The 13045-nt window shown below is 39.0% G+C and overlaps 1 protein-coding gene across 4 annotated transcripts in view; it reads left to right on the forward strand.

Annotated features, from left to right (window-relative positions):
* The window catches only part of PHLDB2 (pleckstrin homology like domain family B member 2), a 60099-nt gene that overhangs the window by 36651 nt on the left and 10403 nt on the right, over positions 1-13045 (forward strand). For 2 of the 4 annotated variants that reach the window (XM_086627639.1, XM_086627556.1), the window contains exons 10-13: positions 2939-3082; positions 3921-4094; positions 4794-4934; positions 5576-5675. In XM_086627639.1, the coding sequence (XP_086483765.1) occupies positions 2939-3082; positions 3921-4094; positions 4794-4934; positions 5576-5675 (559 nt within the window). The remainder of the gene's footprint in view (positions 1-2938; positions 3083-3920; positions 4095-4793; positions 4935-5575; positions 5676-13045) is intronic. The other 2 variants (XM_086627717.1, XM_086627795.1) reach the window with 1 other exon arrangement.

A 13045-nucleotide genomic window follows, 5' to 3' on the forward strand; every position in this document is an offset into this window, starting at 1 on the left:
GGGCAATGCACAATGAGATCCAGAGCTTACCTGCAGCTGTCAAGACTTCATAGCTTTGAGGGTGCTGCCTTAAGCCTCAAGGTCCGTGAGCAAGGTCAGCGTAAGGTAAGCCACAGCCCATTGCAAAGGTTCAGACAGCACGTACAATATTAGCATTAACTCCCCAGATTTATCTTCCTGACTTGAGGAATCTGCAAATTGCAGGTAAACATGAAGTTATAATTGGAGAAGTGGAAAATCTAGCATTTAAAATACGCTGAGAGGTATCTATGGCTGCTTCATTAACTTCTGCTTAAGAGGTCTGACTGGACTTGCTGGATCTGCGTATATCAAAGCCCTGAACAAGGTGTGCCACATCTAATGATGAACGTGTCACTGCGGGAAGTCGGGCTCTTGAAGTCTAAAGCAACCACGTGTCCTTTCAGCACCTGGGAAATGTGATGTGGCTTATTTGGCCTCCAGGTTCCTGGTGAACCTGGGTGGCCTCCAGCCACATGCCAGTGGGATTGAGCACCCTTCCTCACTGCAAGCCGTGTTGCAGATGCTTAGACTTTGTGTCCTAGGCTGTGTTGTGACCTGGACATCTGACCTCCAGCCAGGACACCTGGCAAGTCTAAGCGGCTTTTTTTTAATTTTTGAAATGATCTGTTCATTCTCTCAATAGAGAGGGGGTACTATCTCTGATTTTTATCTTCATATCCACATAATCGTTTGTTTAATCACAGGTATTTCAAAATGCAACTACATTAAGTGAGCCTGACGCACTCTTTATTGCAATGGATTATTCAGCAGGGTCATTCTTTTCGCTGCAGGGAAGTCAGTTAGGGCTTACTCCAAGGCAAATGAGAGAAGGAACAGCATGGGTTATCTCTTTCACACTCAGTGTCCCTGTAGGCTCTGTCCTGTAAAAGAAATGCCTTTCCTTGTCAGATGTTATGTTTGTCTCAGTCCAGTTTAATTTTTCTCTGGCTGTTCTGGCACCATTAAAAATGAGGCACCAAACAGTACGCAGGCTTAAACAGACTGCCTGCACACAGAAGTTAATTTCACCACGTGGTTGTTCACATATCCATCGAGTCTGTGGTCCAACGTTTCCCAGCCGCTCCACACATTTGTCACTCTCTTCCATCCATCGTGAAGCCTGCTCCCTGCACGCACAGCAATCGAGTAATGCGACCTCACGTAAAGAGGCAGGATGCTTATCCCAGTACTTAAATAAGCGAGGAAAATCAGTGCTGTTTAGAAGTTCAGCGTTGACAGAATGACTTGGGCGCCTAACCTGACTTGAAACCATTTATTTAATCTAATGTAATGGGGGCCTGAGCTAATGCACAGCACAGTCATTTGTTGTTTGCTTTTTTTTTTTTAACCCCGTGGTGAATCCCCATTGGGGTTGTGAGTCTGAACTGAATGTTTTTCATATAATTATGAAAGTGCTTTTATCCTCTATAAAAATGAATACAATGTCGCCCTCATAGACTCGCCAAGTTTTGGTTACTGATCTACTGCTACTACAAGATGGTTAAGCAAGTTCTAGTTTATTCATACTGGGCTCTATTTTACTGTAATATGGCCATGTGTTTTGAGAGGTAAACTCTAGTATCTTACCCAGTCTCCTTCTCATTTAATAATTCATCAAATAATATCAGAGTTAAGATTTGCCTCATATTTCTAGGGTGCTATGTTCAAGTATGATACTTAATTTTCCAGACTTGGGTATCTGCTTGAAATAACTGATAAAATACATTGAAAATTGTGCTAATAGATAGTATGGTTGGTATTTTCTTCAACTTACCTTCTATGATCATTGCTAAATTTATGCGTTTTTAAGAAGAAGAAATACCATAGCAGCCTGTGGCTTCTCGTGCTGAATTGCTGCAGTATACATAAGAGCATGTCAGTGTGCTGGCACAGTAATGGAAACATAGCCCCTTCGACACCTCCTCAATTCAAAAGCAAGTTTACCATCTTGATTTAAAAAACAAGCATATTTCTATCTCATTCATATGACATTGCTTCAACAGTGATTTATGCTTTTGTATAGCCTTGTTTTCTATGGTTAAGAAGTTAGGACAGTTAACTTTTTACAGTCTGGATTAGAATCCATATTTTATTTTTTAAATAACGTTTGTTCAGTTAATACCAAAACACATGCAATAATTGTATTCTGCCATTATATGTCAAATCTGTCAAATCTGCCTGCATAAATCTTCTCTGCAGGCAGAAGCACACTGATATCTGTGCCTTTCCTCAGTCTGTCACCTCCTCTACGATTGTTTAAAAAAAAAAAGAAAAAAAGGTAAATTGTAGTGGCTATGGGATGGCTATGGGGATAACGCTGACAGCATCTTGACGGGTGTCCTGGTAACACCTAGAAGTTAGAAGCGACTTCCAGACAACGCAAATGGAAGGTGTTCTATCAGCATAATTTATAGAGTTAGCAATGGCTTGTCTTTACGTAAGTTCTTCCCAGTTCTGTTAGTCATTTAGTTTACTCAAACTAACTTAATATGTAGGCAAGGAACAAATCAGGGTAAGTTATTTCATTTAAACATGGACAAAAAAAATATTAAGAAATAAAAAGATACATGAATGAGATTTGTTCTTCTTTTTCTCCCAATCTGTTTTCCCAGGAAAGAGCTACGTAATTTCTCAAGCATGTTTACATGTTAGTAAAGTCTTTTGGTCACTTAATGTACATTTGCTTTTTGATTACACAAATGTTTTTGGAATTAAATGAAGAACAATTTTCAGAATCCAAGTATTCAACATTTGAAAAGCTTGATGATAATTTTATTTTATTTATGATGAAGTATTTCAATGATAACAAATATTTGGCTGTATCACTCTAAACTAACTTTCATCGTACTGGATACATTAATACTCTTGCACGTCTTTTGGCTTTTGCTCCTTTTAACTTCTGAATTCCTCCTTTTAGGGCTATATCAGTGTAAGTGAAATTAGTGAGCTGTATGGCAATTCCACGAATATATCCCCTTCCACTCAGCCCCCCACAGATGCTGAAGCAGTTGCCACTGAGCCTTCCACGGCTGTGCTGATGAGCCAGCCACAAAATAAAGAGGTTTGTTTGAGAGACATTTTCCTTTGTTTGCATTGTTCTTTCATGACTGCCTTTTTTTTTGCCTTTTTTTTTCTTTTTTTTCTTTTTTTGTAATTCAACATGTAACAAATTGACCCTAAGGCAAACTGCCATCTGCCAGTTACCGAGTCAGGTAACAGTTTAATAGTGGAGCTGAAGGACTGCTCCAGTTGTAGTGTCTTTGATGATGTAAATGGGACTGTGAAGGCCAAAAACCTGAATGCTTATGACCCAAGCAGTGATAAGTGACAATCTTTGCCTGTCAGACACTCTAATGTAACGCACCTTTGGTAAACGGTCTGTGGACACGCTGAATGATTACTTGATCAATGGTGCTTAGGTGTTCATTTGGTATGTGTTGTAGCTTCTTTTTTTTTCTTTTCCCTGCGAGGTGATAGCAGTGTATCTTGAATATTTGTGGGAGATGGGTAGCTTCTACTTATCTTAGCTGTTCCACGGAGTCTGTCCAGTCTCTGTTTTCTAGCTTACTCTCTCTTTTCCTCATTCTGTGTGATGTTTTGGCCTTTGTAATGACCGTAGCAAATTTTGAATAAATCCCCTTTTAAAGGAGTGGAATAACCTTATGAATGTAAAGCCACCTAACTTTGTGTTGCAATAAGGCAGCAACTGCTTTAGAATTTGGCATTTCTGTGCTGCTTCTGGTAGTGCAGTATGCCGTGAGAGTTGCAATAGAACACATCTCCTTTCCTGCTAAATGCTCCAACAAACACAGTGCTAAAACTGCAGCTTGTATGTGCCGTATCTTTTGAGCAATTCCAAAAAGAAAACTCTGTGTGTAATTTCTCTTTTTTCTATAAAGCTAAGATCACCTCTCTGTTCTGGATTTGTGTTTCCTCACTCTCTTTCTCCTCGCTCTATTGCTCAACTTCCATCAGTCCATTGGCCTGAGGTCATGGCTACTCATGTAGATCCTATTCCTTTATCTGATACACCTCCACCTCTGCCAGCTAAGAAACACCGCAGGCAACAACAGGTAACAGATTCAAAGCTGATAACTTGGGATTATTTTGTTTGCTTGTTTTTTGTTATGGTGGCCATGAAGTTGATTTACATGGGAAGTTTTTGGAGTGATACGATAGATCATAAGTTGATGGTGCTTGCAGTGTCGCACTTACAGGCACTGCTCATTTAAAAATCAACACAATGCATTACAGAATGTTACTGAACAAAGATTCTCCTTATATAAACAATCCAGAGGCACATACTAATATTTAGGAGCCACTGTAACTGTCAGAAGACTTGCAGCAATAAAGTACAAGTGGCTACATTTGAAACCCAGAATTAATTTTTCATATACATGTGAACAATGCCTCTCAAAAGCTGCATTGGTTTTAAGCCACCAATTCATTAGAATAACTTATAAATAAATGTTTGTCATTGGATTCCACTTGTACATTAGATTTGAGGGTTTTTTTTTAAAAAAATATAGGTATGGAGACATATACACAAAATGTGTAAGTGAATTTAATGTATTTTCTTAATCAGCATGATTTTAATGTGCTATTTGTAGAAATCCTGGAACGCATTGTAAAGCAGGAGGTACTCTGTATTTTAGATTTCGTTCTTTCCAGGGAAGTTCCCAGACTATCACCTTCAGTATATTCCGTATAGTGCATAACTGAGCCAGCGGGTCAATTCATTTTGTCAAAACTGTAACAAATTACATTTGAAGCATTTCAGAAATCTGGAGGAGCGCAAGAAGCAGCACAGGGAGTGCATGTACATGAGTGATACTTTACCTCGCAAGAAAACGGCCCCGTCTGTATCACCCCACTTCAGCAGCTCTACGCTCGGACGAAGCGTTGCATCTAAAGTACGTAGTTGCAGGCTACTAGTAGCCTTACAGTGTCTATATAAAAAATCCTATGTTATGTTAGAGATAAGGTTGGGTAGCACGGTAAGCAGTATGTAATCCCCCAAAATTCACATTGGAAATTGACTTTGAAAGAACTTCAGGTTTATTAACATATGGGAATATACGTGAAGCCATCCGTACTTCCAGCCTTTATTCTGACCTGTGGAAATGCCATGCTGTAGTACTTTAATCACAAATGCATGATTATGATCTCAAGGAATGTGTTTTCTGGCTAGTTTAAATTGAGACAATAGAGACACAACAGGTTCTGGCTAGTTTAAATTGAGACAATAGAGACACAACAGGTTGTTTTCCTTCCTACCTCAGGCCTCTAAATGGTAGAGATAAGGTTATGCATAAAGTGAAAATACTCTTTATTTGTGACGTGGTAAATCGACAAGCAGCAGAAAGGCGGAGATACTACTTTGAAAACGTTTTGGCCTAATAGAGACTGTGCACAACTTAAATATCCATGGTTGATCGATATGACATGATGTCAATACTCATGACAAAGCAAGTCATTTTACCATTAGTTGCTGATACAAAAAAAAAAGCCTTGAAGTGTAGTTTTAAGCACATATTTACAAAATTTCCTGCAGGGACATTTACCATTAGGACAGAGCAACAGCTGTGGCAGCGTGCTTCCTCACTGCCTGGCAACCATGACCAAAGAGTCAGAGTCCAGAAGGATGCACAAAGGTAAGACTTTTTTTATTGGATTCACTTGTGTTTAAAGTCAGTGTTCAGTTTTTCAGGAAATAAGCCTGAAACTGGTGTTGCTATAATCAAGAGGACTGTAAAATAAAAGTTCACTTCTTGGTGAAAAAAGCAAGCTCTAAATTTAGTTTTCAGATATCAGCAAAGTAAGATGTTAAGATTATGACATAGGTGCACATGTAGTTTTGAAGCACATGGTCACCAAATATAATCCAGTAAACAAGAACATATTGAAAAATACACGTTGGGTTAACTGGGTAATTTCTGTGAGTGATTTTGAGGCAACATATTACATATAGCTTTCTTTTGTCTTCCTTTTTTTAAAATAATTATTTTTCATGTTGTGATCTTAAAAATTGTTTTTCACAGGCATATATTTTTGCATGGACAAATTCCTCAGACAGAGACGCCTTTGAGAATCTGTAACTGCAGTATTGCAAGTGGTCTCAAATATTTTGGCTACAAAATAGGAAAGGAGAGAGGTGTTTTATCATGGATAGATAGCTGAATTTTTGCACTAGGGACATGGCAATTTGAGATCCAAAAGAAAGTTACATCTTTGACACCTGATCTTGTAGGCTATGGGGTTTTGTGTCTGTTGTTTGTTGACTTGAGTCGATACACTTAATTTCTGCTTTAAGGAGATGCATTATTCATGAGTGTCCCATCTTCAAATGGAGTTGGTCCTCAGTGCCATCTGTCAGTTTATTTTCTTTCCGGCGTCTGCATCATTATCACTATAAGTGCAGGAGGTCCTCATGTAGAATTGCACTGACTAAACCTGAGCTGAGATGGGATCCATCCTGTTGTTACAGGACTTGTCAGAGCTGGCAGCTGTTAAAGGTCAAAGAGGATGACTGAGGTCAGCCATACGCACCAAGATGACTCAGTACAGGGACGGAACAAGCTTGCTGAGAAAGGGTCACAACTTACTACATTCACTTTATAGAGCTGATCCAGTTGCGATTTGTTGGTTTTGAGCTTTAGTTATGCAGCAGGCCTCCCACAAGCCTACTGTGTTGTGGCTAACTTATCTTGAAGTATTTCAGATGTGATACAAAAGGAGTTTCACACTCAGCGTGGAAGGCTTCTTTGATGTAATGTGTGTGCAAGGGTCAAATAGCTTGCAAGTATGTTCAGACTCGTCATCGTTGTGCAAAAAACACTTTGTTTTGGTTTGAAAATCAGAAAGGATGTTTGGGCTAAACTTTAACAAGAGATCAAGTGTTTAAAATTGGAAATATTTCTATAAAATGGTTGCAAAAGAGCATTAGTGTGTGACCTAAAACACAATTACAAAGTTACCAAATCTAATACAAGCGAAGATAAGAGTTTTAAACATAAATCTCTCAGTTTTAATGTTTAATTTTTTGTCACCGTGAACTAAGACAATTCTAAGCATAGAGTCAGTTTTCTCATCCTAAGAGTGAGAAAGAAAGAAACCTCACAAACCAAAACTGAATTATGTCCTGACAAAGAAGAGAGGCAGGAGAGAATGACAGAGATGTATTCGTTAAGGCACTTGGCACAATACTTGCCGTATGCCGTGAGGAATTGTGTGCTGTACTGCCTGCCGTACCAGTTGACCGTTATTTTTTGAAAGATCCAACAGTTTGAATGGAAATACTAAATTATAAAGAGAGCCCTAAGGGATTAATTTGTACGAGGAAAGACAACGGTTCTAGATGTCTTTTTCTGAAACATCAACTTTGCCAAAGGCAAACTGCTGCTGACAGGTGCTTTACTTGAACTGTCGTAGGTTTTGCAAAGTAAGAGACAGAGTCAAAACACAAAGGATAAAGAAACACAGGGATTGTTTGTGGCTTGGCTGCCTCTCTTAGTAGTTAAAGAAGGGTTTATTCCCTTTGTGTTCAACACGGAACTCCCTGAATTTATTGCTGTTGGAGGAGCTTGAAGAGCATAACCACTTTCTCTTGTTTTCAGTGCTGTGTTTCTAGGTTGGGGAAAGCTCCTTCGTCTTGGTGACACACTACGAAAATTTTTGAAGGGCTCTTTCTGCACTGCAGTGCAGAACTCCGCAAGGACGGAGATGTCCAGGTCAGGTGGCTAGAGTCCAATCCTAGAGTGTTTCTGTGCAGCTGTACAGAAGGGCCAGAGAAACAGTCCTCAGGCACCTTTCATTCAGCCTTACAGGCAGAGCCTTAATGAGTGTCATGGTACGGGCAGGGAAGGGACTCGGTTCAATTTGGTGTGATGTCTGTTTTCCCCTAGCACCTCATAGCCATGCTCAGCACACGGAGGAAAACCAAGCTTTTCTTCAATGTCATGAGTAAAGAAGGTGCATTTCTGTGGGACAGTGAGGTTCGTGAAATGTTTTGAACAGGGTGTATTTAAGCATGTCACACAGTACAACTGAAATGGAATGCTATTGTCAGTTAAAATTCTGAAATCTTATATGGCTTCCACTAAAATCAGCGGGACTTGAGTCCATGTAACTAAGATTAATTTCAGCAGACATCCTTAAGTGCATCATTGAAAACCAAGCCAAATGTCATGTCAGTGGACATCCTTTGCAATGGTCTTTTATTCCATCACTTTGCGATAAATGTTTTTTATATAATAAATACTCTGTATTTCTTACAAAAACATTCTTGAGGTACATCAGGTTTGCCTTTTCAGACTAAGTGAATATTTTGGAGGAGTAAGATTCTCTACCAAATCAGTGGAACTCTGCAAATGTATAGGTGCTGCTTATACTGATATATACATGCTCACTTCTCTTCCCACTCCAGAAATAGCTGTTCACCGAAAATAGGTGATGAATAGACAAAAAGTCTTCTTGACTTGTCATGTGCACTGAGCCACTGCTTTGCTTTCCTTGCGTTTCTCTTCCTACTTGACAGGTTTTCCACTCTGTCAGGTTTCTGTGTTCAAGGTGATGTATTGCAGACGACGTGGGGGTCTCGGGTCACTGGTACCTGGAGCACACAGGTGCACCAAGTGCACTGGAGCTGGGTGTGCTCGGCTCAGCGCAGAGCCAGGGTCTCACGTGAGAAATGCTGCTTCATCCGCTCAGTTTGGAGCACTGGCTGTTACGCAGTGTCCCACAAACTGCTCTACAAAGAGGATGATGCGCTCCTGAAGCGGTGTTAGTAGCTTACTGCGTTCCTCAGGGCTTGAAAGCATTGAGCAAACTTCTAGAACAGATGTTTTGGCATGTTCGTATAGATCTGAAAACAAGTATACTCAAGGGTGCCTGGAGAAAGTGGCAGCTGGGCTCAGATATTATCTGAGAATTATCACTAAAGTAGTAATGGTCTAAAATGAATTTTCTCTAATATGCTTTCTCCAGTTTTTCTTATTTTAGTCCAATAGGGGAAACATAAAAGTCTGAGATGAAAAATGCCAAGTTAAAAATGAAGGCAGGGAATGAAGAACAGCCACTTGAGTTTGAACATGGATTTCAACCTCATTTTCTTTATGCAGGAACAAGTAATGTCTATGAATAAATTTTAGGCTGCATCCAGTAGGAGATATTTTCATAGATTTTTAAGTACTAAATAGTTTTTATTCCAGGATTACCAAAACTGTGTTTAGTCAGTCCTGTGTGTTCAAGAATTTTTCTTGAAAGAAACATTCATGTCAGTAATCATAGCCTGAGTTAAGAGCAACTGATAAAATGTTTAAGAGGACGCATCTTTGCTATAAATCACTAGTGGAAAAAGCTGTTTCTTAGCAGCCACTCATGAGGTATTTTTGAAGGACTGTATTTATAAATTGCACCTTCTGTGTACATGCCTTTGTAAGCAAACCAAAAAAAAAATAGAATTAAGCTGCTATTCGGTACAATCTACAGATCTCACTGTGCAGGTTGAAACTTGGCCTCAGGAAGCTCCCGTGGGGTGCTGGGTGCCAGAAGCCTGTGGAAGGACAGGCAGGATGGAGGAGGGAGGGTTAGCCAGTTCAGTCCCGTTGATCGCAAGATGGACTCCAGAAGGGAAGTGGGAATGGGCAGCTGGGAGTTAAGATGTAAGACCAGACACAGCACTGGGAACAAAGCTATTGAGACAGCAAATTTAGGTGCCAGCAAGATGATTATTTGTATTCTTTCTAAGCTCTACAGAAAAACACTATATTGAGGGCAAGGTATATATGCACAAACAAATTATCTAAGCTTTTCAAACCAGTTTGCTTTTTTTTTTTCACTCTTTCTCTTACTGATCTAAGGAAAAGCCAGAAAAGGTATGAAAACATCCCTTTACCTGGCTGTGTCTATCATTGTCGTGTTTTGGCAGAAGTACCGATTGCATCAGCACTGTCAAGTAGTTCACAACATCTTGGAAAACTTTAAAATAGTTGTTAAATAATGATAGCACTTCAAAAATTCTTTTTTTCCTGCTGTCAAATAACCTGTCACAACAAAACTTCTGATTAATGCTAATATCTGCAGAGCTACAGCTTCATGCAGGCCTAATTTTTTGCTTCTTTGCTGATAGCCATACAATTAGAGGAGAAAATTTAGAAGTCTTTGCAGATCTGTGGGTGACAATGACAAGGTAGACAGACTTGGGCTTCCTACTTTGGCATGTTTCCATACAAAAAAATATATCTTGACATGTTAATGTCAATCTTTAAAATAAAAAAAAAAAAAGAAAGAATAGAAATAAAAGAAAATGTATTGTGATTTTTTTTTATTAAATACTGGGGGTTTTTTTAACATACTTGACAGTGCCACCTTCAGTAACAGCTTTCACTTATAGCTCTGACCTCACCTTAATTTTGCAGTGGTATATCTTAGTTTTGTGATTCTGCGATAACTCCTTTGGAAATATTTTTTTTTAAATGATATGGCTTTATGGATATTTGCAATACTTTGCTTAACAGTATGGCTGTTCACAGTGTTTACTGTTTTACTTCACAGAATGCAAACCAATGCAACACGCAGCATTTTAGCTCTTGTATCAGCTTAGATTTGGCTGATAAAAGTCTTGGCTTGTGGGAAACATCTAGTGAAGTGCTGGATCTTACAAGGAGTCTAATATTTTTAAGTGCATGTTCTGTGAACAGGCTCCTGAGCAGTTAAAATTTCCTTAAGCAGCAGGTTGTACCTTACCTGCGCGGTGTGTGAGCGGGGCTGTAGTGGAGGCAGGCTGGTTGTGAGTTCTCGGTGTTGGAACGCAGCCGATCCTGAGCTGTGAACTGCCTGTTGCTTACGGCGCGAGTGGAAGACCAGAACATCACGTTATGCTTTGTTTCTGTGAAGGCATCAATTTCGTGACCTAACAACTGTGTATTTCTTGCAGTGCTTAGTTACGTTTGCATGATTGCGTAAATTTAACTGATAATGTTTTGCTTAAAAATGGCTTCTTTATCTTCATGGAAAGTTGACTTTCCTTTAGGAGAGCGTTTGTAGAACTGCCATGTTTCTCTGTGCCTTTTAGATGGATTTATTTTTCAGTGAAAATAAGATGTGGAATTAAGATTTCTGAGTAGGCAAGGTTTTGCAAAGAGCTTAGTGGAAAAATATGCATTTGAACAAAGCTCTTTCAGTAATTTATTTTCTTCTCTCTTTCCATAATGAATAATTGATAACCATTTCACAGGAGCAGTTAGTCATTCCAAAGGTTCGAGTATGAAAGGTAATTGCTTGTCTGCAATAACAGCAGCATTTGCCATAACAATGGGGAAAAAAACGAACTGCACGTGTGAATCAGTAACACCTGTGTGTGATGCTATTATCTCTGACTGCTGAGGTGCATTTGTGTCCTTTTTGTCTCTTTTACTAATTGGTGCAATTGAACTTTTATTGAAATTTAGCGTTCTTTCAAATGGCAAGTGAAGTCCTCCTAGCTCCTTAGAAACCAGCTTTAATTGTGTTTGAGAAACCTTTGTATGGTACAGAGGGAAGGGAGGAGGAAAAAGGAAACGATCTGCCTTGGAAATGCTTGTAGGGCATGATTTCCTTAATAATATGCTTTAATTATTCAGGTTCAGTCATGCTTTTCAGAGACCTTTTGGAGAATTTTATAGCCTTTCCAAGGTAGAGCTGCAGTTGTTGGCTCCCTGAACTGGGACTCTCCCCGCTCTGGCATGGCAAAAAATACCAGACAGTAACCTTGAATGTGCAGACAGAAAATGAGAATAAGGCAGGAAAATATTCCCACTTTAAGCATGTTTTCCTAACATCAGTGTTTTAATGGTGTCTAGTAAAAATTTTTATCTGGACTTTGCTGCATTTGTATATTTGTCTGCATTTTTCCTGTGCCTTTTTATCTTAATTATGTGGAATGCCAGTGGCTGCCTTCCTGTACGAATGGGAGGTTTTCATGTAGTTTTAACAATCCTTCCTAATCTCCAGCTTTGCCACCAGCTCAGATTTTCGGTTAGGAATGTGCAGAGAGTATTGTAAACTTGATTATCAGAAGTGTGAGAAAGTCTCTCTTGCATTGACTGAAGGAAAAGATGAGGAGTGCAGTTGCATTTGTAATCACATAGATTAAACAAACCTCAAAAGGGCACTGTAAAATAACTTCAGCAGTTAAAATGACAACTGTCATTATACTCTCTTCTTCATCAGGCGAGCTCAACCACCTCTCTGTAAGGCTGTATAAATACTGCTGCATTATTTACAAAGAGCAATGGGGACATGAGATAAAAATAATTCTGAAGAAATATTTTTTTAAAGGAGACATAGGCAAAGTTCCCAGTGCTCAAGAAGGATGGCTTTTCAGAAAGGATGAGTTTGTGCAAAAATAACAGTGCACCAAGTTATAAAAAGAACTTAAATGTTGCATAAACCTTTTGCTTCTTTATGGTTATTTAGCTATAGGGATCTGCTTCAATTACACAGAGTGAACTACAGTTTCAAAACTCCAGGAAAGTACCTCTACACTAGCAACTATGATGATGTGACAAGTAGCCTTTATCAGTTCAGCTGAAACTAAAAGCCCAACATGCAGTTACCAGAAGGCAAAGTTCCCCAAACAAAGAAAAAGTAATCCACATTCAGTAAAATCAAGTAAACAAGTACTCAAAGCCCTTGAATATCGGGACTACTTTTTCTCTTCCTTTAATTTAATCACTGTCAGTTCTTCTAGATCCCTGAATTTAGCTGCATTACTATCCAGATTAAGCCTAATATTCTTTTTAAAATGAAAATTTCATTCATTCAAAGTAAATTTTCATAATACTCATACGAGAATATATACTCAAAAGTCAGCCATACTAATCTGCATATATTTTGTCCATCATAGATAAAACAGGTATTTAAAGGCTTTATTTCAGTTATGATTAACTTGTGAAATTAACCATAATATTGCAGTGCCTTGGTTGCAGTGCAGTTAAGCCTGAGGTGATGTTCAAAATGCTTGTGCTGCTAACACCTTATGTGC

Source organism: Tauraco erythrolophus, chromosome 1 (assembly GCF_009769465.1).
Source record: "Tauraco erythrolophus isolate bTauEry1 chromosome 1, bTauEry1.pri, whole genome shotgun sequence".
Lineage (NCBI taxonomy): Eukaryota > Metazoa > Chordata > Aves > Musophagiformes > Musophagidae > Tauraco > Tauraco erythrolophus.